Source organism: Ursus maritimus, unplaced genomic scaffold, assembly GCF_017311325.1.
Source record: "Ursus maritimus isolate PB19 unplaced genomic scaffold, ASM1731132v1 scaffold_2, whole genome shotgun sequence".
Taxonomy (NCBI): Eukaryota; Metazoa; Chordata; class Mammalia; order Carnivora; family Ursidae; genus Ursus; species Ursus maritimus.
Genome location: NW_024424452.1, coordinates 104,679,730 through 104,703,569, shown reverse-complemented (window position 1 = coordinate 104,703,569; position 23,840 = coordinate 104,679,730). Strand labels below are relative to the sequence as shown.

Genomic DNA, 23,840 nt, shown 5'->3' with positions numbered 1-23,840 from the left:
AGGGCGAGGGCGGCTCCCGGCGCGGCGGGGCGGGGCGGCTCCGGAGGAGGTGGCCGTGCGCCGCGAGCGCCGGGCAGCGGGAACCTCGGGCCGCCGGCCGCGGTGCCAGGGGACCCGCGAACTCGCGGCACCCGCCGCGGGCCCGCAGCTCCCGTCACTCCTCGCACTGCGTTTCCCCGGCGCCCCGCCTCCGGGGCACAAAGCAAAGGAAAGGGGCAGGGCAGAGGCTGAGCCCGCCCTCTCCCCTGCCCCCTATTGGCTACTGCCGTTGTCCATCCCGAACCTATTTTTGATGGTGGGGGGGTGCCACCCAGTCTGCCCCAGATCACGTTTGCCACTAGCAGCCAACCAGTCGGGCCCAAGTCCGCAGGCAAGAAGCGATTGGGGGCGAGTGAGTTCAGCCCCGCGGTCCCCCGTCCGGGTCCCCCCGCCCGGGCCCGAGGCGGTATATCCTGCCCTCCCCGGCCACCTACCCCTCGTGGAAGCGGAGCGGCGGCCTCGCTGTAACGCAGAGGCGAAATGTAGCGAGCCGGGTGTCGCGGCTGGACGCTCGCCTTGGCCGGGGGTGCGGGGGGGGCACGCCGGGGGCCGAGGAGGACTGCCGAGGAGGAGTGATGAGAAGGGGGGGAACCCTGCACCCCCCGAGACCACGGGTCCCTGCTGCCACTCGCCAGGCGCCCCCCTTCCTCCCAAGCGAGAGGCAGGTCAGTCCTGTTGGGTCTGGGGCGGTGGGTGGCGGAGGGCGGACGCCCTGGCGCTCAGCGCATTTGCTGAGCCTGAATGCGGGAGAGGCGGGGGAAGGCCACCCAGTTACTTCTCCCCCGCCCCCCGGGTTTGCAGATACTAAAACGGGTCTTTTTTGTTCCCTCCTCAGGGCATCCTGGTTCACTTTTGCTTCTTTCATCCGAGGGCCTTAGGCCCGTCCGAAGTCTCTTTACTGGAAGGAGTGGCGCGAGGGACTGGCTTTTCTTCCTGCGAGCCCCCTTTCAGTTTAGGTGGCCTGCCAGGAAGACAGGAGGAGGAGGGAGGGTCAAGTTCTAGCAGACACTGCTGGCATTGGGGCAGTGGACTCTCTCCTGCCCTGAGGGCAATTTCTGGATCTCTAGTGAGGGTGTTTGAGGGAACCGCAGGACTGTGTTTAAGGAGATTGGAAAAGGGAATTTGGATGTGTGACTGGAGCCCATAGAAAGAGAAAACAATTCCCATGGGTCAGTTACTGGAGTTTGAATCACCCTTTCCCAAACTGGAGTTGACTAATTGTGTGTGTCTGGAATACTTAAATACTTGTTCATCCTACCTAGGGAAATTCTCTTTAAATTTATTTTTTCCTTGTAAGAACTATTTTGGTGAAATGCGATAGAGTGGGATCGGGGCCTGGGGATTCCTTAAACGAGAAACGTGGGGACATTGCAGCTAGAGGCTTGCATTTGGGAGCAAGTGCATTTTGGCTTATGCTGCTTTGTATTTTGCTTTGCTTTGTTTTACTTTTTTTTTTTTTTTTTTTTTTTTTTTTTTTTTAGTTGCTGCTTTTGTTTTTGTTTTTTAGAATTCCACTATATCCAACTCTCAGTAACCCTGGGGAACAGGGTGAACCTAGGGAACTGAAATGTGCGCATAATAACCAATAGTTTTTCCCTCTTCCCCCTCAAACTGAGATAACTCTCTTGTGCTATCTGACAAACCCACGGAGCCAAGAGCAGGGGAGAGAAGTAGACACAGAAGCCTGGATCCCAGTCAGCGTCTGAGCTTTCTGTAACACTGCTGACTCTCAAGGGCAGGAGTGGGTAGGCCTCTGGCTCTTGGCCTTGGTCTGGCAGCCTTGCCCCATTGCCCAGGGAGTCCTCCTTGGTTTTTTTTTTTCCCCCTCTCGGGGGCTAGGGCGTTTGGGGATCTGGAGACTTCCATTTAACGACCAGATTCTCCCTGTTTATTTGTCTTGCACAGCTGTCTTGTGACTGTAAACAATCACTTTCTACAGTGGAGTCTCCTGTGTGGCATGGAGCTTGTGACTGAACTTGTAACTGACCCCACTGGGAGACCACACTTAAATAATCCTGGGTTTTTAAATGAGCATTCAAGAAGGGATCTCCCCCGGGACATCCCTGTCCACCCCTGGTCGCTGAGAAGACAATGTCAAGGTGTCCTATGCCACATCATCCCAATCCCCAGGCTGGCCACATCTCGCTGCTGTTGACCACAGCGGTGATCCCTGTGGGGCGGTGGGCTGCCAGTTGGGAGGACGGCAGGGATAGGACCTGCTGGGCTGCCAGTTGGGAGGATGGCAGGGATAGGGCCTGCTGGGCCTCCAGGGCAGGAATGGGTAGTTTTAGTGAAAAGAAGGAGGAAACGGGCAAACCCGTTACGCCTGCCTTGTGGGAAAGTTGTCCCGGTATGAGCTGTCCTTGGCCATGTTGTAACATTCTCTTTTTTGTCTTCTTCCTTCCCACATCAGGTGTTCCACGCAGATTCTCGTGACTTGAAGGACCAGGGATTTGGGGCGGGACAAGGTCTTCCCAGGAAGGAAGGAAATCTCTGGAGGAAAGGGGAAGGACGCAGACAGTGCACTGGGACCAGCAGAGCCCAAGGAGCTGCGGGAAGCTAAAGGAGCTGAAGGAGCCCAGCCAGAGGCGCTGGACGGAGCCACAGCCCTAGGCCGAGGCTGCCTTCTGGAGGATTTGAACTCACGCTACTTTTCATGAAAGAGGGGCCACTTCAGAGGGTGCCCCAGACTTGGCCGGGCTCTTCTACTCTGGATGCCCCCTGTGCTGAGGATCCTGCTGCTCAGAACCAAAGAAGATAAGAGGCCAGAGAAATTTCCCCCCAGCACCGCGCTGGCCAGTGGAGTCTGGCATCTGCACCCCTAGTGGCCAGCTGCAGGGTCTGGTGGGGAGTTTCTTGCTTCCTTCCAGCTCGAAGCTTCAGTGCTTGATGGGGCTGCCTGTCGGTGAATCAGTGTTCGCAGCGCCTGGTAGGAGTGGAGAACCGTGGGAAGAGGTCCCGCGGCGCCCGAGCCTGGGTTCACCCCAAGACTAAGTGCTTTCCCAACTTAGGGAGAGAGAAAGAAAAAAGAAAAAAAAAGAGAGAGAGAGAGAGAAAGGAAAGTTCCCCCTTCCCCGCTCCCTTCCCGTCATGTCCTCTAAGCCAGAGCCTAAGGAAGCCCACCAGCTCAACGGGACTGGCCCTACTCCCTCACCCTGCTCTTCGGATGGCCCCGGGCGAGAGCCCTTGGCCGGGACCTCAGAGTTCCTGGGGCCTGATGGGGCTGGGGTGGAGGTGGTGGTGATCGAGTCCCGGGCCAACGCCAAGGGGGTCCGGGAGGAGGACGCCCTGCTGGAGAACGGGAGCCAGAGCAATGAAAGTGATGACGTCAGCAGCGACCGGGGCCCTGCACCGCCCTCCCCACTCAAGGAGACCTCCTTTTCCATCGGGCTGCAAGTGCTGTTCCCCTTCCTCCTGGCAGGCTTTGGGACTGTGGCTGCTGGCATGGTGCTGGACATCGTTCAGGTAGGACCTGGGTAGGGCAGCTCTTGACCGTGAGCCCTGGGCTACCTTTTCCTCCTGGGAAACTGACTCTTGCTTTCTCTCCACCTCCCTGTGAGAAGCAGCTGCTGCTTCCTAGAACCGTTTCCCTTTGGATCCCATCCTCAATTTCTTCTTGGTCTAGTTACTTTCTACAGAAGCCTCGAGGAAGCCCAGTAGCCCTGAGAAGGTGGTCAGGGCAGCATTGCTTAACAGAGGGAGAATTTGTTCCAGAGCTCAGGCTTGGAGGAGGAGAGAGGGAACGAGGTTGTTGCCTGCCATCCCTCCCGGGCATTCCTCCTGAGCCCAGCTCCATAGGGGAGACATTTAGATGGGACTCTTTTTGCTTTCTTTTCCCTTCACTTGGGGTTTCAAGGATACCCACAGTAGAAAGCTCAGTTTCGAATCTCCCCTCCATCCCCCTGCTGGGCAGGAATTTGTTAGGCTGCCAAGAGGGTCTCAAATTAAGTGGGAAGGTTCTTAAAGGCGTTCTGTGTTGCTTATCTGCCTGTAACCTTGGCACGATCTCCTTGGGAAACAGGGGTGGGCACATGCTATCTGATGCATGATTTGGGCAGGAAGTAGAGTGGGGGGAGGTTGGCATGGCAAGACCTGAACGTGCTAATTACGTGGTGTAAATGGGGACAGAATGTAACCAGGTCTGGGCAGAACTCTCTCTCCTCTTTGCTTCTTACCTGTCTTTCATGAATGTGCCCTGGGCAAAGAAGGCTCTTTGTGGGGCTACTGGGTAGCGTTAAGGATGGGAATTGGCAGGACCTGGAAGCTAGAGCCAGGGATATGCTATGTAACATACTGCAGTTTAGGACTCACCCAGAACCTTCAGGTCCAAGAGATCATTCCAGTCTTATTTCCAGAGAAAAGCTTTTGAAGTGCAGGAAGCCCAGTGGAGTTTCCGCGAAGGCGCTAGGGTCATCAAAGTTAATCATTAGCAGGTATCAAATTCCTGCGGAATGCTGAGCTCTGTCCTAGGTACTTGGAGAAACACAAAGACCAAAGGAGATCTGGCCTTGGCCCCAGGACCCAGTTTGTCCCTAACCGTGAAATCTCTCAGGGGGCCATGGAACTCAGCATCCCCTCCCCGGTGGCAAGCCAACCCTACAAAGGAGGCATGCGGTGATGCAGAGCGGCCTGCTGGTGGATGGAGGTCACTCTGCCGGTGTCCCAGGGAACTGAGGGTGGTTGGTTCTAGGTGGTTCTGTCAACAGTGTCCACCTGGACCACTTCGACTTGAGCCCTTAGGAGAAGTCTGTTGCTAATGAGGATGGTGTTTATGTCATGCCAGAATGCCTCGTACTGCCTTCCCTCTCCCCTAACCTACTGTCTTCAGGGTTGTTCCTCATGGAGATTGGGAAGCCAGGCTGCAGCTGGGAAGACAGGCTTGGGATTCCTCCCCCTAGTGGCTGCTTCACCTCCTAGGGCAATGAGGGGGGCTAGTGGCAGGAGGAGAAATAAGACTGGGGTAGCAGTTTCTCCACCTCTTCCATCCCTTTCCTATGGCCTTGATTCTCATTCTTTAGAGGTTTTGAGTTCTGGTTTGGTACTTACAAAGGAATATAGAACCAGGTTCCAGTTGTTTTATTTTCTGGATACTAGTAACAGTAATGGGGCACATTTGTTGGGCCCTTCTGGAGGTAGGCCCATGAGGTAGAAACCATGATCATCTCCATTTTGTAAATAGGGAACCTTTGGCTTAGAGGGATTAGCTAATTGTCCCCAGTCATCTTGACTCAGAGCCCGCGCCGTTAACCTCTATGGCCTACGCCATGTCCACGGTTCACCAGTTGGTTAAAGACTTAGGGAGCAGTCTGCTGTCTGTGTCTTCCCTCGAAGAACAGGGTGGATCAGAATCTGGAACAATTGGAGTTATATTCTGAAGTGAACAAGAACAAAGTTCTTAGCAGTTCCCCACTCCCACATACTCCAAGAATTCCAGAGCTGGAAGAGGCTTCTGACATCTTGCCCCACCCCCACCCCACACCCATGAGCCTGAGACATCGGTAGGGACCTTTGGAGCCTGCCCAACATGCCCACAGAGGGCCAGCAGTTGCCCTCGGTGTGGCACTTATGCTCACCCCAGAGCTAGGGTCCATTGGATGTGGATGACAATGGCTAGTCTGTCCTTGTCCCCCTCCCCCAGCCTTGCTGCCACAGCTGGCTTGAAGCAGGCCTTGCAGATGGCTACAGTGATATCAGGGTAGGAGGAGGGTGCAGAAAGCCCGGGACATGGGACCACAGGGAGATTCTTATTCCACATCCAGGGAAGCAAAATCGGGGGGAGGGGTGGCTGACATCTCAGATTCAGGAAGAACAGGAGGATTTCTAGGGATTCACACTTGCATCCCCCTTCATAAACTAAGCTGACCTTCGGTGGGACAGAATCTGGGAGTGCCTAAGAGACCAGGGCCATCTGGAGGAGATGGCTATAGAGAGTCCCCAGAGTCTCAGAGCAGAGGAGCAGAAGTCCGAGTTGGTGCCAATGTCTCCTTGGTCCAAGGCCCCCCCATCTTTCCCTCCTACTGCAGAAGACTCAGTCTCCTTCTGGAAGGTCATTTCTGTTGCCTCTTATCTGCCCTCCCGCCCAGTCAACGTGCACAGCCAGCCTCTGCAGGGAGATAAGGGGCTGGTGTACCGGCCAAAAGTAGAAAGAGGATAAATGGACTGCCATCCGCTCCACCGTCCCACCGTGGCCGCAAGTTCCTATGATATTTAGGAAGGAAATCGGGACTGGGCCCCCGGTTGGGACTGGGGGAGGTTGAATGTGGGCGGGTATGGGTCTGCCACAGGTGCTCTGGGCCCCGCCCCCGAGTCTGGTCCTAGGCCATTGCTGGCCTCTCACTCCCCTTTGCTGTCAGCCTTTGGACAGACAGGGGAAACAGGAGGTGGCGGACCAGCCTTCCCTGGAATTCCCAGCTGTGTTAAGACTGGGCCTTATTTTAACTCACTGCTCACTTGCTGGGGATGCCAAGGAAAGGAGACAACCCCTTCGCCCAGACACCTCCTCCCCTGGCTTCTCTGCCCTGCTGTGTATGAGATGAAAGGGGAGGGGAGGGGAAAGAATCATTCCTCCCTGGCTGGCCTGCTCCCAGGGCTGCCTGCGCTCCACTCCTCGGCGGACGCTCGGATCCCATCCTCCTTGACCCCGCCCTTTCTCACACTTTGTACAGCCCTGAATACCCAGGCACTGCCCTCTCGTCCTTGGACACCTGGGATGCCTGCAGTGGGGGAAAGCCTCAGACAGGTGATCTGACTCAGTCCTCACCCCTCACCCGGAAGGGGCAACTCCAGCTCACCTCCTGGGGTCCTCCCCTAGCTTGGGGCTCAGAGCCTACCTCTAGGGATTTTCGTCTTCTTACTGTTCTTGATTCCAACTCTTCCTGGCCTGCTTCTACCGTCCTGGAGGGGGAGGGGAGCTCAGGGCAGAATACTCAAAAGCAGGCTGGAGTCAGTATATGGGGCTGGAGGAGGTAAGGGACGGAAGAGGCAAGAGGGAAGGATAGGGAAGAGGTACCGGCTGGGCTGCTGAGGTATGAGATTTTTTAGGGTGATTGCTTTGAATCAGGATTATTTGGGGCTGTGGGGGCAGCTGTCTCATTTCTCAGCCCCGGATAGCAGAGCCCAATGAGCCCCCAACCCCACCCCCTGTCAAGGACGGAGAAAGACAGGGAAGAGGAGCTGCGTTTCTGAAAAGCAGTGCTGTGTGTGGACACCCCTCCCCCTGCCAAGTGGGGCAGCTCTTCCTGGAACATGGCCTGTTCTGTCCCCAGCGAGCAGGAAGGCGTGGGTGCGCGCTTGGCTGACAGGTTGGACTTCAGGGGCAGGCAGGCACTCCCAGCCAGGGTGAACAGGATGGGCCTGAATTAGGCCAAAGGAAGAAAGAGAGACACTCACTGTCTGCCCCTGCCACCTTCTACCCGCTCAACCCCGGGGCTGCCCTGCCCCCTAAGCTGGTTCCACCTCCCGGGCCTCTGGGGGCCCTGTCCTCCCAGAGCCGTGTGTGTGTGTGTGTGTGTGTGTGTGTGTGTGTGTCTGTCTGTCTGTCTGTCTGTCTGTCTGTCTCCCCCCTGCCCCCCCTCCCCCGGCCTGAGCTGCCTCTTTGAGAAGGTTCTGTGGGTGAAGAAAGTATGTGTGTAGGAATTGGCTACTCTGACCCAGGCTCCAGCTCAGGGTTTTGCTGGGCTGGTGGTCAGGTGGTGTGCGACCCCAGGCTGACTTCTCTGTGGGCTGGGAAGACTTCTGCACAGGAGCTGGTATTGTGGCAGCTTCTTCTCCTTGCCTGTCTGTCCGTCAGCTCATCACTACTGAAACCCTCTACCTTCTAGGTCCTGCTAGCGTGTGTGCTGGGAGGCCGAGGGCTTTGGGAGTGTGATGGGGCAGCCAGAGGGGCTTAGCTGCGCTTCCTACGTTTTTTTCTTAAATAATCACAAAGACAAACAATGTTCCTCACAAACAATTTAGACCGTATTCCACGCACACCCTTAACGTATTTCTTTCCAGGCTCCTTTATCCCGCCAGCCCGTGTACATTACATACGCCGGCGGGAGGGCCAAGCTCCACACACAGATGACAGCTTGGAGCCGGGAGGGCCGGATGTCTGCGGTGAGGAGGGGATATGTGGCTGTGCTCTGAGAGAAGCTTCGAAAGTCAAAAGTCGCCAGTCAGCCACCCTCGTGAGGGGAGGGGAGCGGAGGGGAATTCTTCCCCTCTCTGGAGCTGTTTGTCCAGTTTAGGTGAGAAAGGATGAGGCAAAGCCCAGTATGGCCAGGCCCGCAGAGAACTAGAACCCCAGTAATAGGCACCAGCCTACCAGCTCACTGGGGCTGCCTTCTCTCGGGACCCCAGGAGTGAGAAGGGATTTGCATCCCTCCAGCGTTTGCAAGGGGCTGGCTCTTCCTGCGGGTACCTCCGAGCTCAGCAACTGTTGCTGGGGGACAGGGAGCAGGGCAGGGGGATTCTTTCCCATCTTTAGTCTTAGAGAGGGGCTCCCCTAAAGAGAGTCCTAGGCCCTCCCCCTGTGAGGGCCCAGACCAGGAGCTCAGGTAAGCTTATGCGCTAGCCCTAAGGAGATCCGACCTTCCCCCAGGGTCCTGGTAGGAACTTCTCCCCACCACACATGCACATACACCCACAAAACGCACTCTGACAAGAATAGGCCTTACCTTATAGGCCTTCCTGGTGTCCGGCCTCCCCAGGTCTGTGGCCCTAGCCCCAGCCCCCTCTGATACTCCTTGCTCATCTCTATTATGATTATGATTATTATTGTTGTTGTAAAAACAAAGTTTACCACCTTACCCATTTTAATGTACAGCTCAGTAGTGTTAAGTCTATTCACAGTGCTGTGAAACAGATCTCTGGAACTCTTCGTCTTGCAAAACTGAGACTCGGAGCGCTAAATCCCCTTCGAGCCCCTGGCAACTGACCAGTCTACTCTTTATTTCTGTGAATTCCGTGACTTTAGATACCTTATGTAGGTGCAATCATACAGTATGGGTCTTCTTGTGACTGGCTTCTTTCACTTTAGTATAAGGTCCTTAAGGTTTATCCATGTTGTTGCACAGGTCAGAATACCCTTCCTTTTGAGGGTGACTACTATTCCATCGGACGTATGTCCCACGTTTTGCGTCTCCATGCATCCGTCATGGACACCTCGGTTGTGCATACCTCTCAGCTATTGTGAATAATGCTATTAGGAACGTGGCTGAGCAAATATCTCTTCAAGACTCTGCCTTCACTTCTTTGGGATATATAGCCAACAGTGAGATTGCTGGATCATATGGTAGTTCTATGTTTAATTTGGGGGGCCCCTCCCTACTGTGTTCTGTAGACGGTGCTGCATTCCCTGTCTCACCAGCAGTACAAGCATTCTGGTTTCTCTACACCCTTGCTGACACTTGTTACTTTCTGGGGTATCTTTTTTTTTTTTTTTTTTTTAAAGATTTTTATTTATTTATTTGACAGAGAGAGAGGCAGCGAGACAGGGAACACAAGCAGGGGGAGTGGGAGAGGGAGAAGCAGGCTTCTCGCTGAGCAGGGAGCCCGATGCGGGGCTCGATCCCAGGACCCTGGGATCATGCCCTGAGCCGAAGGCAGACGCTTCACGCCTGAGCCATGCAGGCGCCCCACTTTCTGGGGTATCTTTGTAGTGGCCGTCCTGATGGGTATTGGTGATGTGTCCCATTGTGCATTGGATTTGCAGCCGTCCTCCCTCTTAACTATGGGGTGTCAATGCTGGAGCTGCCTTTAGGGACCCTCCGACGTGGCCCCTGAATTGTACATTTTACAGTCGGGAGCTTGAGGCCCTCATAGTGTGTCTGAAGTCCCCTAGGGGCCCTCCGACGTGACCCCTGAATTGTACATTTTACAGTCGGGAGCTTGAGGCCCTCGTAGTGTGTCTGAGGTCCCCACGCTGGTCCGTGGGGGAGGATGCTGGGGAGGTAGCATGAGGCCCATCCCCGTGGCCTCTGTAGGAGACCCAAGGCTCTCAGTCCCGTGTCCTCCCACCTACAGTGCTCTGCCTCCTGGCCATGAACCCCCCATTGACCTCCATGAGCCCGCCTGGCCGCCTGCCCCCTCCTCCCTCTCCAAACCCAAAGGTGTTCCATTCCTGAAACAAATAAAAAACAAATAAAGGAGCCCATGTGGCAGTGGGCACCGGGCAGGGAGACGCGATCCCAGGCCTTTTTGCAAGTCTCCAGTTTCACTTGCAGTTCAAGTAGCTTTCAAAAAGCCAGTCCCAGCTCCTTGGTTTTTCCCCCTTAGCACAGACAAGCACAGTGCCCTCTGAAGCTCGTTTTCCTCATTCACAGAATGGGGATAAAAACAGCCCATACCTGAGGGGACTGTTGATCGGCTGGAATGAGAAAATGTATGTAGCGTGCTTGGCCTAGCGCAAGTCGGCACTGAACAGCCCTTGGCTGAAGGAGCTGCCAGGAGAGCCAGGCCTGATAGACCCGAAACTAGAACCCATGGCTCCTGACTCCTAGTCCAGTGCTCTTCCTGCAGGGGTACACTCGCCTTTCCTGACCGAGAGCTTGGGGGAGGTATGCGGGCTGAGGGACTGCGGGGGAGGCATGAAAAGCCTCTTGCAGACCAGCACGCACAGGTTGGGGGACCCCGGTGTTAGTTCAGAGCCTATTGAAGAAGACAGTTGCTGTGGCTGAGGCCCAAAGGCCTTGGACACAGAAACCAAACAAACTCTAATCTCCTCAGCCCCAGCCCCATGGAGCCCAGCTCTCAACAGCTGAGACAACACCACCCAAGGTTGAGGCCACGGAAAAACTGGGCTGAAGGCAAAGAGGTTGGGGATTGCTATTTGAGGGGGATCACGAAGGAGTTCTGGGGTGTAAGCCAGCCTGCGGTGACAGCCGTGTGGGCCCTCCCCTCCTGTCCCTCGGCTCCAGAAAGCAGGCAGAGGGAGTGGAGCCAGGCTGGGGTCTCCTGCCTGGAAGAGCCCCTCCATGTCTCCCCGTTTCTGGGTGGCAGGAAGGGGGGGACTGTGTTGTTGGAGCACCGTGGTCTTGGTTTGGGTCCAGGGTTCTTGGAGGAGAGGCGGCCGGCGTGCTCACGCCCTGCAGATTCCGTTTCCTCCTCAAGCCCCTGATCCCAGACTATCTGTTCAACTTGATGCCAGCCGTTTGGGGCACTGAAATTCCTGGGTTCTGTTTTCACCTTGTAGCACTGGGAAGTCTTCCAGAAGGTGACAGAGGTCTTCATCCTGGTGCCTGCGCTGCTGGGGCTTAAGGGGAACCTGGAAATGACCCTGGCGTCGAGGCTGTCCACTGCAGTGAGTGTCCTGGCGAGGAAGCATGGGGCACCCAGCAGACTCGGGGCAGCACAGAGCCAGACTGAGAGCTCACCTCAGGCCTTTCCTGAGCACCCAGGCCCAGAGTGTGAGGCTGGGGTGGGAAGGTGTAGGGAGATCCCAGCCTGGGTGTCCTGCTCCCGGGCAGGGGCTCCCTGCCCAGAGTGGTTCCCAGGCTCCGTTTCTGTATGTCCCAGCCATGCCTGGACTCTTGCCTCACCCCCTGCTCTGCAACACGCCTCGTGACTGTTTGTGCAGCTTTGACAGGCGAGAATCATGCTGGTCCCTCCACCTGCACAGATGGGGGCCTCCTCTGATCTCCAGCCCTACTCCGCAGCTGGGCAGGAGCAGAGCCAGGCCCTCCCAGCCCCCCACGCATCCCCTTCCCTTCCCTCACAGCAGCTTGCTCGTCATTAAGAGAAGAGACAGAGAGGGGGCTGCTTATCCCTCCCCCTGCCCACAGCCCCGTAGATCGGCGACAAGGGTTCAGAGACTGAACCGGACACGGGGCCATGGGGTGGGAGGTGGGAAGCAATAAAACTCATTAGGCCAGGGGACCCAGGTGGCAGGGATGGCCCGCGTGGCTACACATTTAGAGAAGGCAGCAGAGAGAGTGGCAGCCAGTCTAGCCCTCCCCACCTGGCCTGACTTCTGGCTTCCTCCCATGCCACCTCGTTCTTCCCAAACCCTTTTGCAGCCTCAGTCCCGCACCAGCAGCCGACCTTTCCTGCCCGAGATGGCAAGCTGTCTTCAGAGCCGGGGATCGGGTCCTTCTGACCCATGTGGGAAGGGGCTTCCCAGATGAGCAGTGCACAGGACGGAATCTGTCTCTGCTCGGCAGCTGTCCTGAGAAGAGGAGAAGAGAGGGGGCTGCCTTGGGAGCCCCCTTTCCACCCCCACCCAGCTACAGGAGTTCAGGCTCTTTAGCTCCTTCCTTCTCCTGGCCTCCTTGAGGCTGCTCCACTTTCCCTGGGGGTTATGCCCTGGTCCCAGCATCTTAGAGCCCATGCACTGCCTCCTGGTCCAGGCAGGGTCCTAACAGACAGAGCTGCAGGCCTTCTCCAGCCTGGAGCTCCAGCCCCTTGCCCTCCCTCTCCCAGGCCAACATCGGGCACATGGACACGCCTAAGGAACTCTGGCGGATGATCACTGGGAACATGGCCCTCATCCAGGTAAGAAAGCAGAGACTAGGGAGGGTGGGCTAAGCTTCGCCCTTAGTCAGGAATCTGAAAGACTGAGTTCAGCTCCAGCAGCTTGTGAGCGAGGCGCCAGCATCCCGCCGAGCTGGCCTCTCCCGAAGCAGCTTGAGGAGGTAACCAAGTTTCCCAGGCAAGCAGCCAAGACGGGGAGGGCCCCAGCAGGTCCCGTGTCAGTTCTCCGCTCGCAGGGGTCCACTGGGCTCGAGTTCCCGCAAAGCAGCCTCAGAGTGCTGGACTGTCCTTGACCAGTGTTGTCCCATCTCTGTGTGAGGCGACACAGGATCCAGACTGGGCGTCTTCCCCCTTGAGTCCCAGGCCTTGTCTCCTGACTGAGGGCTCAGGCTCTGTGGATTCTCACCCCGGTCCCCAGAGGGGATGACTGGCTCCTTCAGCCAGTAACATGTCCTGGGCTCCTGCGGGGTGCACTGCCCAGGACGAGTGTCTGGTGTGAAACTAAATAAATAAAGACATCATTCCAGCCTGAGAGGACTGCACAGTCCAGCCCAGCCTGCCTCCTGGGGCTGCTAAGAGCCAGGAAGAGGGCTGGCCAAGCGCTCGGGCGACCCGCACTAGGAAACCCCCTGCCCCCGGGCTCTCTGAGTTACCACTCCCACGTCAGGTGCAGGCCACGGTCGTGGGCTTCCTGGCGTCCATCGCAGCCGTGGTCTTTGGCTGGATCCCTGACGGCCACTTCAGTATCCCGCACGCATTCCTGCTCTGTGCCAGCAGCGTGGCCACGGCCTTCATCGCCTCCCTGGTACTGGGTAAGGAAGGAAGGGAGGGGCAAGGGAGTAGGGAGGGCTGCCCCAGAGGTGTCGGCTGGGCCTGGCACCTCCAATCTCTCCTTTCGTTTGTTGATACCCCTCTATCTGTTCTCCCCTGCCCGGCCCCTCCCCCTCCTCCCCAGGTATGATCATGATCGGAGTCATCATTGGCTCTCGAAAGATTGGAATCAACCCAGACAACGTGGCCACACCCATTGCCGCCAGCCTGGGTGACCTCATCACCTTGGCACTGCTCTCAGGCATCAGCTGGGGACTCTACCTGGAGCGGGGTGAGGCTGAGGCCACTGAGGGCATGACCAGGGTGGACCCCCGGGTGGGACTGGGAGAGACGGCAGTGGGTTTGCAAATGTGTAAGGATTTCCTCTGTGTTCGTAACCATCTGGTTGGAGCACAATGTTGTACTACCCACCCCACACCCCACACCCCCAGCTAGGAGGCATGAGGCTAAGTACTCTCGAAGTCACGCAGGCAGCAGGGGCACAGGGGAAAGTATCTGGGAAATATATGCCTGCCTAGTCCTGCGGACTCCTGCTTGCCTTGGAGGAGTAAAGGGGAAAGGCTGAAGGAGAGAAGCCTGGAATCTGCTCACAGCATGGAGAAGGGGAGGGGAGACAGTGATTTCTGGGGCTCCAAGCAAGGACACATTAGAAGCTGGTCTCTCCCCCTAATTAGCCCCAGGCCTGGGGAGCTCTCTGCTCGGTTTCCTCATCTACACGATGGACAAGGCTGGCTCGCCCTCTCTGCTGGGCTTGCAGTGAGGATCAGTGAGGTCACGTGTTTCCAGGCACCTAGAATGGCGTTGGCGGGCCGAGCCACGAGCGGCCTGAGCAGGGAGCCGCAGTGCTCACCCCCCTCCCCCGTCTCTGCCTCTCTCAGATGACTGGCAATACATCTACCCCCTGGTGTGTGCCTTCTTCGTGGCCCTGCTGCCTGTCTGGGTGGTGCTGGCCCGGCGGAGCCCAGCCACAAGGGAGGTGTTGTACTCGGGCTGGGAGCCTGTCATCATTGCCATGGCCATCAGCAGGTAGGCCCCGGCCCTCGGGACACACCCTCGCCCCCCTCTCAGCCCGCCGCAGACTGCCTATTGAGCCCTAGAGAGAGGAAATGAGGTACAGAGCCTAGAAAGGCCTAGATACGCCTTCCGGAGTCCATCAGCTCCATGCCCTTTGTTACATGTGACAGAAACCACCTGACGCAGGTCTCCTTAAAAAGCTGAATGCGCTGGCTTAGGGCACTAGGAAGGCAGCTGGATTCAGGGGCATCAGTGACAGCACTGGGGCTCTGGTGTTCTGTATCTCTCAGCTCTGCTTTTCCCCGTGGTGGCCTGCGGCTCCAGGTCCCTACTAATTCCCGTAGGAAGAAGTCTCTCCACAGTTCCACAAAGTCCCACCAGAGAGTTTCCCTGGCTCTCATCCAGTCACATGGCTGTCCCTGACTCACTGCGGCCTCAGGGGTGTGATGCTCTGGTTGGATGGGGCTGGGGCCTGGTCATCCTTGCAGCAATGTCGCCTGAACCATAGTGACTGAGTTTGAGAGAGGTAGTTCCTGAGGAAGAGCCCAGTGCTGTGACCACAGGGGGAAATAAATACCGAGGGGCAGAGCAACAGCGGCTCTCCCTGGGCTCCTCTAGCCAGCCCGGGGGGCAGGTCCAGGAGGCTGGGGCCTGACCCCATGCCACCAGTTTGCTCTGGGGGGCACTGTGCCAAGTCTGAATGTTATAAGCAGCAACCGGTTCTGGCAAAGGAGGCAAGGACTAGGAGACAAGGGACCCCTGGGAGCCCCTTGCTCCCCAAGGCCAGATGGGCCTGTTGCCCCTGGAACTGAAATACTGAAATACAGCCTGTCGGTGATCTTTGTGTCACGTTGTCTTTGTCTGTGTAGTGTGGGAGGCCTCATCTTGGACAAGACTGTCTCCGACCCCAACTTTGCAGGGATGGCTGTCTTCACGCCTGTGATTAACGGTGAGGTCTTGGCATCAGCTGCCGGGAGAAAGGAGAGGGGCAGGAGAAGAGGACGTGAGGGCCTTTGTATCAGTCAGGACTCCGGCAGCAAGAGCATCCGGCTCAGACAGTTCAGACTTGAACCAAGGGGCTGCTCACAGAGCGAGGAGGTGGGGAGGGAACCAGAGATGAGCAAACCCGGAAGCCCTGGTCCACCAGGGTCAAGGGGAGAAAATAATGTTATAGGAGCCTAGAGAGAACACTTCTCTGCCCCCGACAGGGGTAAGCCACTGCCAAAAAGAGAGGGATAAGGAAAAAAAAAATACCTGAGCTCTCCTTCCACCCTCTGAGTGTGTCCTGTTGGCTCCTGTGGAATAGACCCAATGAGAAGCAGCCAGCAAGGGAGCTGGGTGACGTGGTCTGTAGGTCAGCCACTCAGAGCTCAAGGCAAGGCTGAGCAGAGCAGGGAAGAGGTCGGGGGTGGGAGGGCAGATGACAGCAAGCACGGTGCCTAGGAGAGGCACCAGAGTCCAGAGCTCAAACCTGACACTTGAACTTGGTTCCTGGATCCAGCACCAGGGGCAAGGGGTGCCTGGGTCGGCTCAGAGCTGTGGAGAGGGTCTGGGCAGGGCAAGGCCTTGTCACCTCGGCTACGTGAGACAACAGGTGCACACGCTGCACTGGCCAAGTCAGGCTGCCTCAGCGTGCAAATGCGTCTGTGCCCCTTCCTGCACTCTCAGCCTCCCTAGGGGCACGTGGGACGGCCACGTCTCCATAGAGGGGAGGATGGAAGCAACCTGGATGACTTCCTGGTGGGGGGGGTGTCTTTGTCTTCCTTCTTGGCGTCTCCGTCTTCTCCTGGGGACTGGTGAATGTGTCAGGCCCTCCCCACTCCTCACTCCGCAGGCTGTCTCAGCGCTTCTGTCTCTCCGCAGGTGTTGGGGGCAATCTAGTGGCGGTGCAGGCCAGCCGCATCTCCACCTTCCTACACATGAATGGGATGCCAGGGGAGAACTCCGAACAAGCCCCTCGCCGCTGCCCCAGTCCTTGTACCACCTTCTTCAGTCCTGGTAATGGCAGAGTCCCAGCCTCCTGGTCCTTTCCAGCCCTGGAGGGAGGGGGCCAACAATGAGGGAACTCCCTTCAGAAACAGCTGGGCCCTGGCTAGGCAGCTTCTCCCTCTCCGCTGGGCCGCACCAGCTATCTAGAGAGCAGATCCCAGGCAGGAAGACTGTCCTTTCTGGGGACGCCATGGGGACGGGGGACCTTGGAGTGGAGAGGTAGAGACCATTAGCCGCCCGCCGTCCTGGAGTGTAGTGGGGCACCTCCGGCCCGAAAGGCCTTCTGGGGCCAGGGCTCCTCTTCCTCACTCCTGCCCCCCTCTGTCCCCTGGTCCCAGATGTGAATTCTCGCTCGGCCCGAGTCCTCTTCCTGCTTGTGGCCCCGGGACACCTGGTGTTCCTCTACACCATCAGCTGTATGCAGGGCGGGCACACCTCGCTCACGCTGGTCTTCATCGTCTTCTACATGACGGCCGCGCTGCTCCAGGTACGGCCGGGCAGGAGCTGGGCGGGGGGGGGGGTGCTGCCGCCCGCCCTGCCGCCCCTCCCTCTGGGACCGGGTGGCCGAGAAGCACCGGACAGGGGCTCCGGAGGACAGTCCATGATTCCAGCAGAGTCACGAACAGGCTGTGTGACGCTGGCCCAGTCGCTTTACTTCTCTGAGCCTCTGGGATACATTCGCACATTGAGAGGAATGGCCCTGAGGTGGTGGTTTGTAGGCCGGTTGTAGGGTGCTGAGCAGGCGGGCCTGGGGTGCCATCCCCACTGGCCTGGCCACAGAGCTCCTCTCGGCTGCTTTGCATGCTGGGGCTTCCTTAGAAGATGTCATTTGAATGAAGGGTTTCGCAGCTTGAAAAAGTGTCAAAACCACCACACTAGGTCACCTGGAGGATCCTGTCCAGCCTTGCCATTCTCGGATACAACACGCTCTATCCCTTGTAGTGGTAGCCCATGTTTTTTTTCAACTTCTTATTTTGGAAGAATTATATATTCACAAGAAGTTGCAAAACGTATGTACACAGAGGCCCCATGTACTCTTCAGCCGGTTTCCCCCACTGGTAACATCCCACACAACACAGTTCAATCACCAAACCAGCCAGTCAGCATCGGAACAATCCACGGGGCTTACTCCGATTACACCGGCTTCACACGCACCCGTGTGTGTGTGTGTGTGTGTGTGTGTGTGTGTGTGTGTGTGTGTGTTTAATTCTGTGCGGTTCTGTCCCCTGTGTCAATCCATCCGTCCAGCACCACCGTCAAGACAGAACTGTTCCCCCATCACAAGCCCCCCTCATGCACTCCCCTTGGAGCCCCACTCGCCCTAGTAGACATTGTCAATTTCCATAGACTTGACTTCTGAGTGGTAGTAACAGCCCCATCATTCAAAACTTTTTAAAGATTCACAGCGAAAGCTCTTCTTTCCCGCCCTCTTTCTGCCACCCAGCACTTTCCTCCCGGCCGCCCGTGTAGTCCATTTCTTGTATATCCTTCAAGCTGCTTCTATATTTATACAAGCAAACATATAATTTTTCTTGTTTTCCTCCTTTTCTCTACACGTCTGTAACGTACTCTAGTACTGTCCACACCCTGTGTTTTCACCGCACCGTTTATCTCAGAGTTCATTCCACATCAACACACAGAGAGGAGCACCCTGATTTGTTACGGCTGCATTCTTCTCTCTGGACATGTACAGAATTACATCTAACTAGGCCCCTCCGGGTGACCGCTCGTCCTCCAGCCCCTCACCCCAAACCTCAGTCTGTGTGTTGGGACAGCGTAGTGAGGGCTGGGCTGAGAACCTTCCATGTGCTCTTGCCCCGCAGCCACACTCCCCTGCAAGTCGGAGTTAAGTGAACTCGGTGGGGGAAGCGGGGCGAGGATGCCAAGGGCCTGCGGCTGGGGCTTAGCCCTGGGCTAAGCTGAGCTCACCTCTGCGGCCTTCTCTAGGCCTGTGGAGGGCCAGAGCAGGGCACTGAGCCCCCTGGAGAGGTTCTTCCTGATCGCTTTGCTCCCTCCACTCAGCCATGTGTCCCTGGAACGAGGCTGGAATGAGGGGACAGCTGCTGCCATGCGCTTCCTGGGGCATGTCCCAAAGTCCTCCTAGCCACACTATTTGGGACTCTCTTGCAGCTGCTGGAAAGGGCGCAAAGCGATGGGGGCCTGGCTCTCATGCAGGCCAGGGGCAGGCCACGGGAGCACCAGGCAGCTGCGTGCAAGGCAAGGGGCAGCATGAAGGGTGCTGGAGCCATGACCTCTGGCGGCCTCGGAGGGAAGACAGGAGAACAACCAAGTTGGCCTAAAATTAGCTATCACTTCTGGCTTCAGGATCCCCCAAGGTCTCCATTTCCTGCATCTGAGCCCCTTAGGGCAGAGTTTACATACCACAGTTTTTGCAAAGTACAGTCAAGAGTAAAACCTCCCTCCCAAATGACTGTGTTGGAGATTTACCGGTAGAAAGCATTTCATTCTCACACAGATACAGTCATTTAAGGAGCCCAGATGTCGGAGTGGTGCTGAGTGTAGAGAAGATGCAGGCCTTCCTGCTCTCACCTGGTTTTCCAGATCAAGTGCTTTGCCAACTTCCAAGTGTATGTGAGTCTTGCTAAAGTGCGGACTCTGATTTAAGAGATCGAGAACGGGCCTTGAGCTTCTGCATTTCCTTTTTTTTTTTTTTTTTAGGACTTCATTCATTTATTTGAGAGAGAGAGAGAGACACCGAGAAAGAGCATGAGCATGAGCTGGGGAGGGGCAGAGGCAGAGGGAGAAGCAGACTCCCCGCCGAGCAGGGAGCCCAACATGGGGCTCGATCTCAGGACTCCAGGATCATGTGCTGAGCCAGAGGCAGAGGTCCAACCGACCGAGCCACCCAGGAGCCCTGAGATTCTGCATTTCTAACGAGCTTCCAGCTGTTGTTGGTGCCACTGATCCTGGGCCCACTAGCAAAGTAGGGATCGTTCTTGATCAGTAGACATGGAAGGGAAGCAAGGGCACAGATAAATCCAAGCATCAGATACCCCACAATGTCTTTTGAGTTGATATGCACTCTCTGCTCTATGTTCAGCTGACTTACTCGTAATTCTGTTTTGCCAGGGCTCACGTTAAACTAGGCTTGCATTGTCTGAGCCCACAACGGCAGAATGGAAGGGGTCAGGAGGAAGCTAGCTTGGGATAATCAACTGTTAGACAACTGTGCCAGCAGCAGCCTCAAACACTGTCCTTATTCCACTCGGCTCCACGGAGAAATCCCTGTGTGAAAAGCAAGCTCCAGGCCCCAGCCCCCTGCCAGGCTCCCGGAGAGGCCGACGTGGCGGGCACTGGAGTGACCCAAGAATAGGATGACCCAGAATTCGAGGCAAGAGGGCTGACATGCTGCAATAAGCAGGACTTAGATGAGGAAGTCCCCTGTTTGATCAGTTCAGGAGCAGAATGTCATGCCGTTGGGGGAGGTCCAGGGAGTAGAAGCATCTTCCTCCACGAAGAGCTCTCGGGACGCTGATCGGCTGCCCCAGGCGGTGACTGCACGGTTGATGAGCATAAAGGGGTGGCTGGGGTGGCGAGATGAACTGTCCCCGCATGTGGACTGTGGCTCGCCAAGGCCCGGGATGCGGCGAATGTGCTCTACCGTGTGGCCTCTGGCTCCCCCTGGAGAGAGGCGATGGCTATAGGCGGGCCCTTCTGTCCCCCAGGTGCTGATTCTCCTGTACATCGCCGACTGGATGGTGCACTGGATGTGGGGCCGGGGCCTGGACCCGGACAACTTCTCCATCCCGTACTTGACAGCTCTGGGGGACCTGCTTGGCACTGGGCTCCTAGCCCTCAGCTTCCATGTCCTCTGGCTCATTGGGGACCGAGACACAGATGTCGGGGACTAGCCTGGTCACTAAACCTTGCCCCCCACCCCCTGCACTTTCTGTTCAAATTTTTTCTTTTGTTCCCCTCCCCCCACCCCACTCCACACTCCCACCTCTTTCTAGGACTTCACTTTGATACCGAATTCTCATTATTTTCAATGGGGATTTTTATACATTGAGCCAAGTTTGTATAGCAAGAATTCCGACAGGACAGATGGACTGAGATAAGCAGTACAAGTAGATTTTTGAGACAATCACCAAGTGCAATTTCATGGCGGGTGCCTCCAGGTGAGGTGGATTGGGGCAGGGGTTCCATCTGGGATCTGGGGACATTGGTTAACTTTAGCAAACTCACTCATGGCCCTAATGAGAAACCCTTTGTGAGTGGGCTCTGGTTTTTTGGGTTTGTTTCTGTTTTCTCTCTTCTTTTTTTTTCCTTTTTGATTGAACAGAGAGATAAATATCATTTTCCCCTCCACCATCCCCTTAAAACACACACACTCTTTTTCTAGAAATGGACCAAAGCTCTAGTAAGGAGAGATAGTTGCTCCTGGCCCCTTGGAACCCTAGCCCTATCCTCGGCCCTCTGTGCCGAAAAGAGTGAGGTGGACTAACCATTCAAACTATACACATACCCCTGACCCAGTCGCCTGATAAACACTACCAACCCCGCCCTTTGATCTTTTTCCCATTGATCGTCACATCCGGGAAGAAATGAGCAGCGGCCTGGTCTCTCTGTGGACCCATGTCCACCAATAGGTTTACCAAGATCTACATCCTCCATGGGCCCAGAGGACTGATTGTTTATCTCTGTTCAATCTTCATGTCTCATTGTCTCTCAACACTACCTTTCCCAGAGCTTGGCGGGTTGGGTTCCGAGATTAGGGACAGGGAGTGAGTACGTGGAGCATGGTTGGGAGGGGGAGGGCAACCAGGGGTGTTTCACTGTTGCCGAGGACATTTCCTGTGGTCACCTTAGCCTCCGTCACTTCCTGAGATCACTCCTGCTGTCACGCTGTGGAGGTCAGGGTTCCTCTGTCTCGGCTTCTGCCCTCATCCACCATGCCCTCCTTCACCCATTCTGCAAACACACAGCGTCCCCAAGAGGAGCTCTTGTGCGGGCCTGGTGTGAAGCTTCCGCCGAGCGGTGGTGACTGGGTGCCCACCATGTGGCAGGTACCGTGCCAGTGGTCAGGCAGACAGCTCTCAGCCCGCCTCGTTCCCCAGATACAAAGGCCTTGTGCCCCTTGCCATCTGACGGAGTGAGTGTCCTTGCTAGAACTGTTTGCGTCTGGGTCATCAGGCCGGGTTCTGCCCCTCGATGATCTCACCTCTGTGCCGTGCTGACCCCAGTGAGAGCCCCCAACCCCGTCAGTCCACCAGCAGCCTGTGTCCCTGAACTACCCTTCCTCACCTTCCCTCCACCTCTCCTCACCAGCCACCCAAAAGAGGATTCAGACCCGGTAGGCTGGACATCACGGGCTGCTGCTGCTCTTCTCTGCCCCGTGCAAGCTTCGGGAAACACTGGAGCCCCTGCCCCCGCCCCACCCGTTGCTCTGACCAGATCGGAAATCTGTCCACACTCGAGTGTGTGCAAATCTGCATGTTCGGATGCAGGTTTTCTCCTAGCCTCTCCATCCACGGCCTCCCCATCGGCCCTCCTCTCTGTAGCAGAAAGGACCCACCTCCAGGGGCAAGCTAAGCAGTGACCCTGGCTCCTCCCGACCCCATGCCTCCTCCCGAGAACTTGGCCGGTACCTCCAGAGACTGTCCTTCCTTTCCCTCCATTTCCACCCATGCCACTTCTGGAGTCTTCGAATTGGAAGGAATCATAGAGGCTATGTAGCTGAGGCTGGGGCTGGCAGAGTTCATTAACACCAGCCCAGGTTTGTTTCCACGCTTCCCTCAGGCCCTCTTTCAGTCTGCCCGCCACCTCCGAACACATCTGCACACACACTACTCTTGTACAGGCACCAAAACCAGCTCCTCCACCCCTGAGGCTGTGCCCCTGTGTTCTCCTGTCACCCCTGCCCCAGTCTCTCACCTCTTCCTCATCTCTGGAGGTCAGCCAGGCCACCCTGGAGACCCTGGAGCCTCCTCCTTTGCCGAAAAAGCAGAAAGGTGGGCATGCCCCAAGCCCCGAGTGTGTGCACAGAGGGAGGACCACAGGGTGAGCGGGAAAGAAAAAGAAGTGGACTTTTGTGGAAGATTCTCTTCTCCCCTGATTGCACAAACTGCATGTACTTTGGGCCTGGCTGCAAGGAGCAGCGTTGGTTTACTCTTGTACCCTTCAGAAGTTACAGAACTGTGTCTTAAGAGAATTATTTATAGTTACTATAACTGAATTGACAAATGTCAACGTAACTGATAAATTATATTTGGTAAAATAAAGAGAACGTTTATTTAGGTGGTTGGTGGTTCCTGTGTGTCTCACCTGAAAGCAGCCTCAGTGGTTCTGCACCCCCTCTGGAGTCCCTCCCTCCTCACTCGGAAGTGGAAAGGGGCCAGAGCATGACCAGAAACGAAACAGCTCTTACAGACAGAGATGTGTGATTTAAAAAAAAAACAAAACTAATAACAACAACACACATCAGTCATTTATTGAGAAACAATGAGTGGTGCTCTGGGACACAGACCAGAAGCCAGTGCAGGGTCCTTGCCTTCCGCACACTGAGCCCGCTCCAGTCGGGGTACCGTGCTGAGGGGCACAAGCATCTGTGGGGTAAGATTCCTTCCCTGCAAAGGCTTACCCTCTGGTTGGGTCAAAATTAGAACAGCTCTGATTTGTTGAGTACTTGCAACCTGCCTTCCCTGTGCTCAGCCCTGTAAGGCCCTAGAAATGTACAGTGGACTACAAAAGGTTTGCCGTCAGACCAGCCCGGGGTTCCGATCCCAGATCTTCCGCTTGCAATTTTAGGGAATCCTGTACCCTCTCTGAACCCTGCTTTCCTTCTCTGCACTAATACCTCTTTCCTACAATTGCTAGGAGACGTCAGTGAGGTAATGCACATAAAGCACCAAGCTCGGTGCCTAGCACCCACTAAACCCCAAGATACTAGTCAATATTAAAAGGGTGGGGGATAGGCCAATGACAAGGCAATGTCAACGCGGTGACCATAGGGGTGAACAGAGGGTGGCTACGGGAGCGGGCAGGTGGAAAAGACAGCTAACCCAGTCTTGAGGGGTCAGGGAAGTCTGGGAAGAAGCCAAGGGGAATAGGAGTTAGCAGAAAATGGGCAGAGGGAATCCTATGCTAAGCAGGGAAGTGAGCTGGAGCTTTGGGGAGCCATAAGTAGTTCCGTGTGGCTGGATTTTGGAGGGCAGAGCGTGACAACACAGCCTCATGGGACACACACAAACACACGTTTGTGACAAAGCAGGTACTCTGAGATGGCAGATATGGAAGAGCGGGGCCCCCGTGCAACACCCCCAGGTCTGTCTGACTCCAAAGCCTCTGTTGCGAACCCCTGCCCATCCAGGACACTTCCCCCCCAGCACGTGTGACGACCTTGCCGAGCGAATACTAAATCCTGAGCATTACTCATCTCGGTCATCAGCCTTTTTTTCTTTCAGCTTTATGGAGGCATAATTGACAAATAAAATTGTAAAATATTTAAAATAGAACATGATGATTTGATATATGTATATGTTGTGAAAGGATCCCCC

At 56.1% G+C, this 23,840-nt stretch overlaps 1 protein-coding gene across 2 annotated transcripts; it reads left to right on the top strand.

Moving 5' to 3' along the window:
* Positions 1–274: 274 nt before the first annotated feature.
* Positions 275–23,803, top strand: SLC41A1 (solute carrier family 41 member 1). Of its 2 annotated transcripts, XM_040636522.1 has the most exons (11): positions 278–704; positions 2,453–3,504; positions 11,213–11,320; positions 12,439–12,510; positions 13,157–13,301; positions 13,445–13,591; positions 14,199–14,346; positions 15,204–15,283; positions 16,198–16,332; positions 16,662–16,810; positions 20,010–23,803. In XM_040636522.1, exons 2-11 carry the CDS (start codon positions 3,130–3,132, stop codon positions 20,193–20,195), a joined length of 1,545 nt encoding a protein of 514 aa, XP_040492456.1. In that variant the 5' UTR covers positions 278–704; positions 2,453–3,129; the 3' UTR covers positions 20,196–23,803. The 2 variants fall into 2 exon arrangements, with proteins under 2 accessions (XP_040492455.1, XP_040492456.1); XM_040636521.1 differs by lacking the exon at positions 20,010–23,803 and having other exon boundaries at positions 275–704; positions 16,662–17,380.
* Positions 23,804–23,840: the final 37 nt, after the last annotated feature.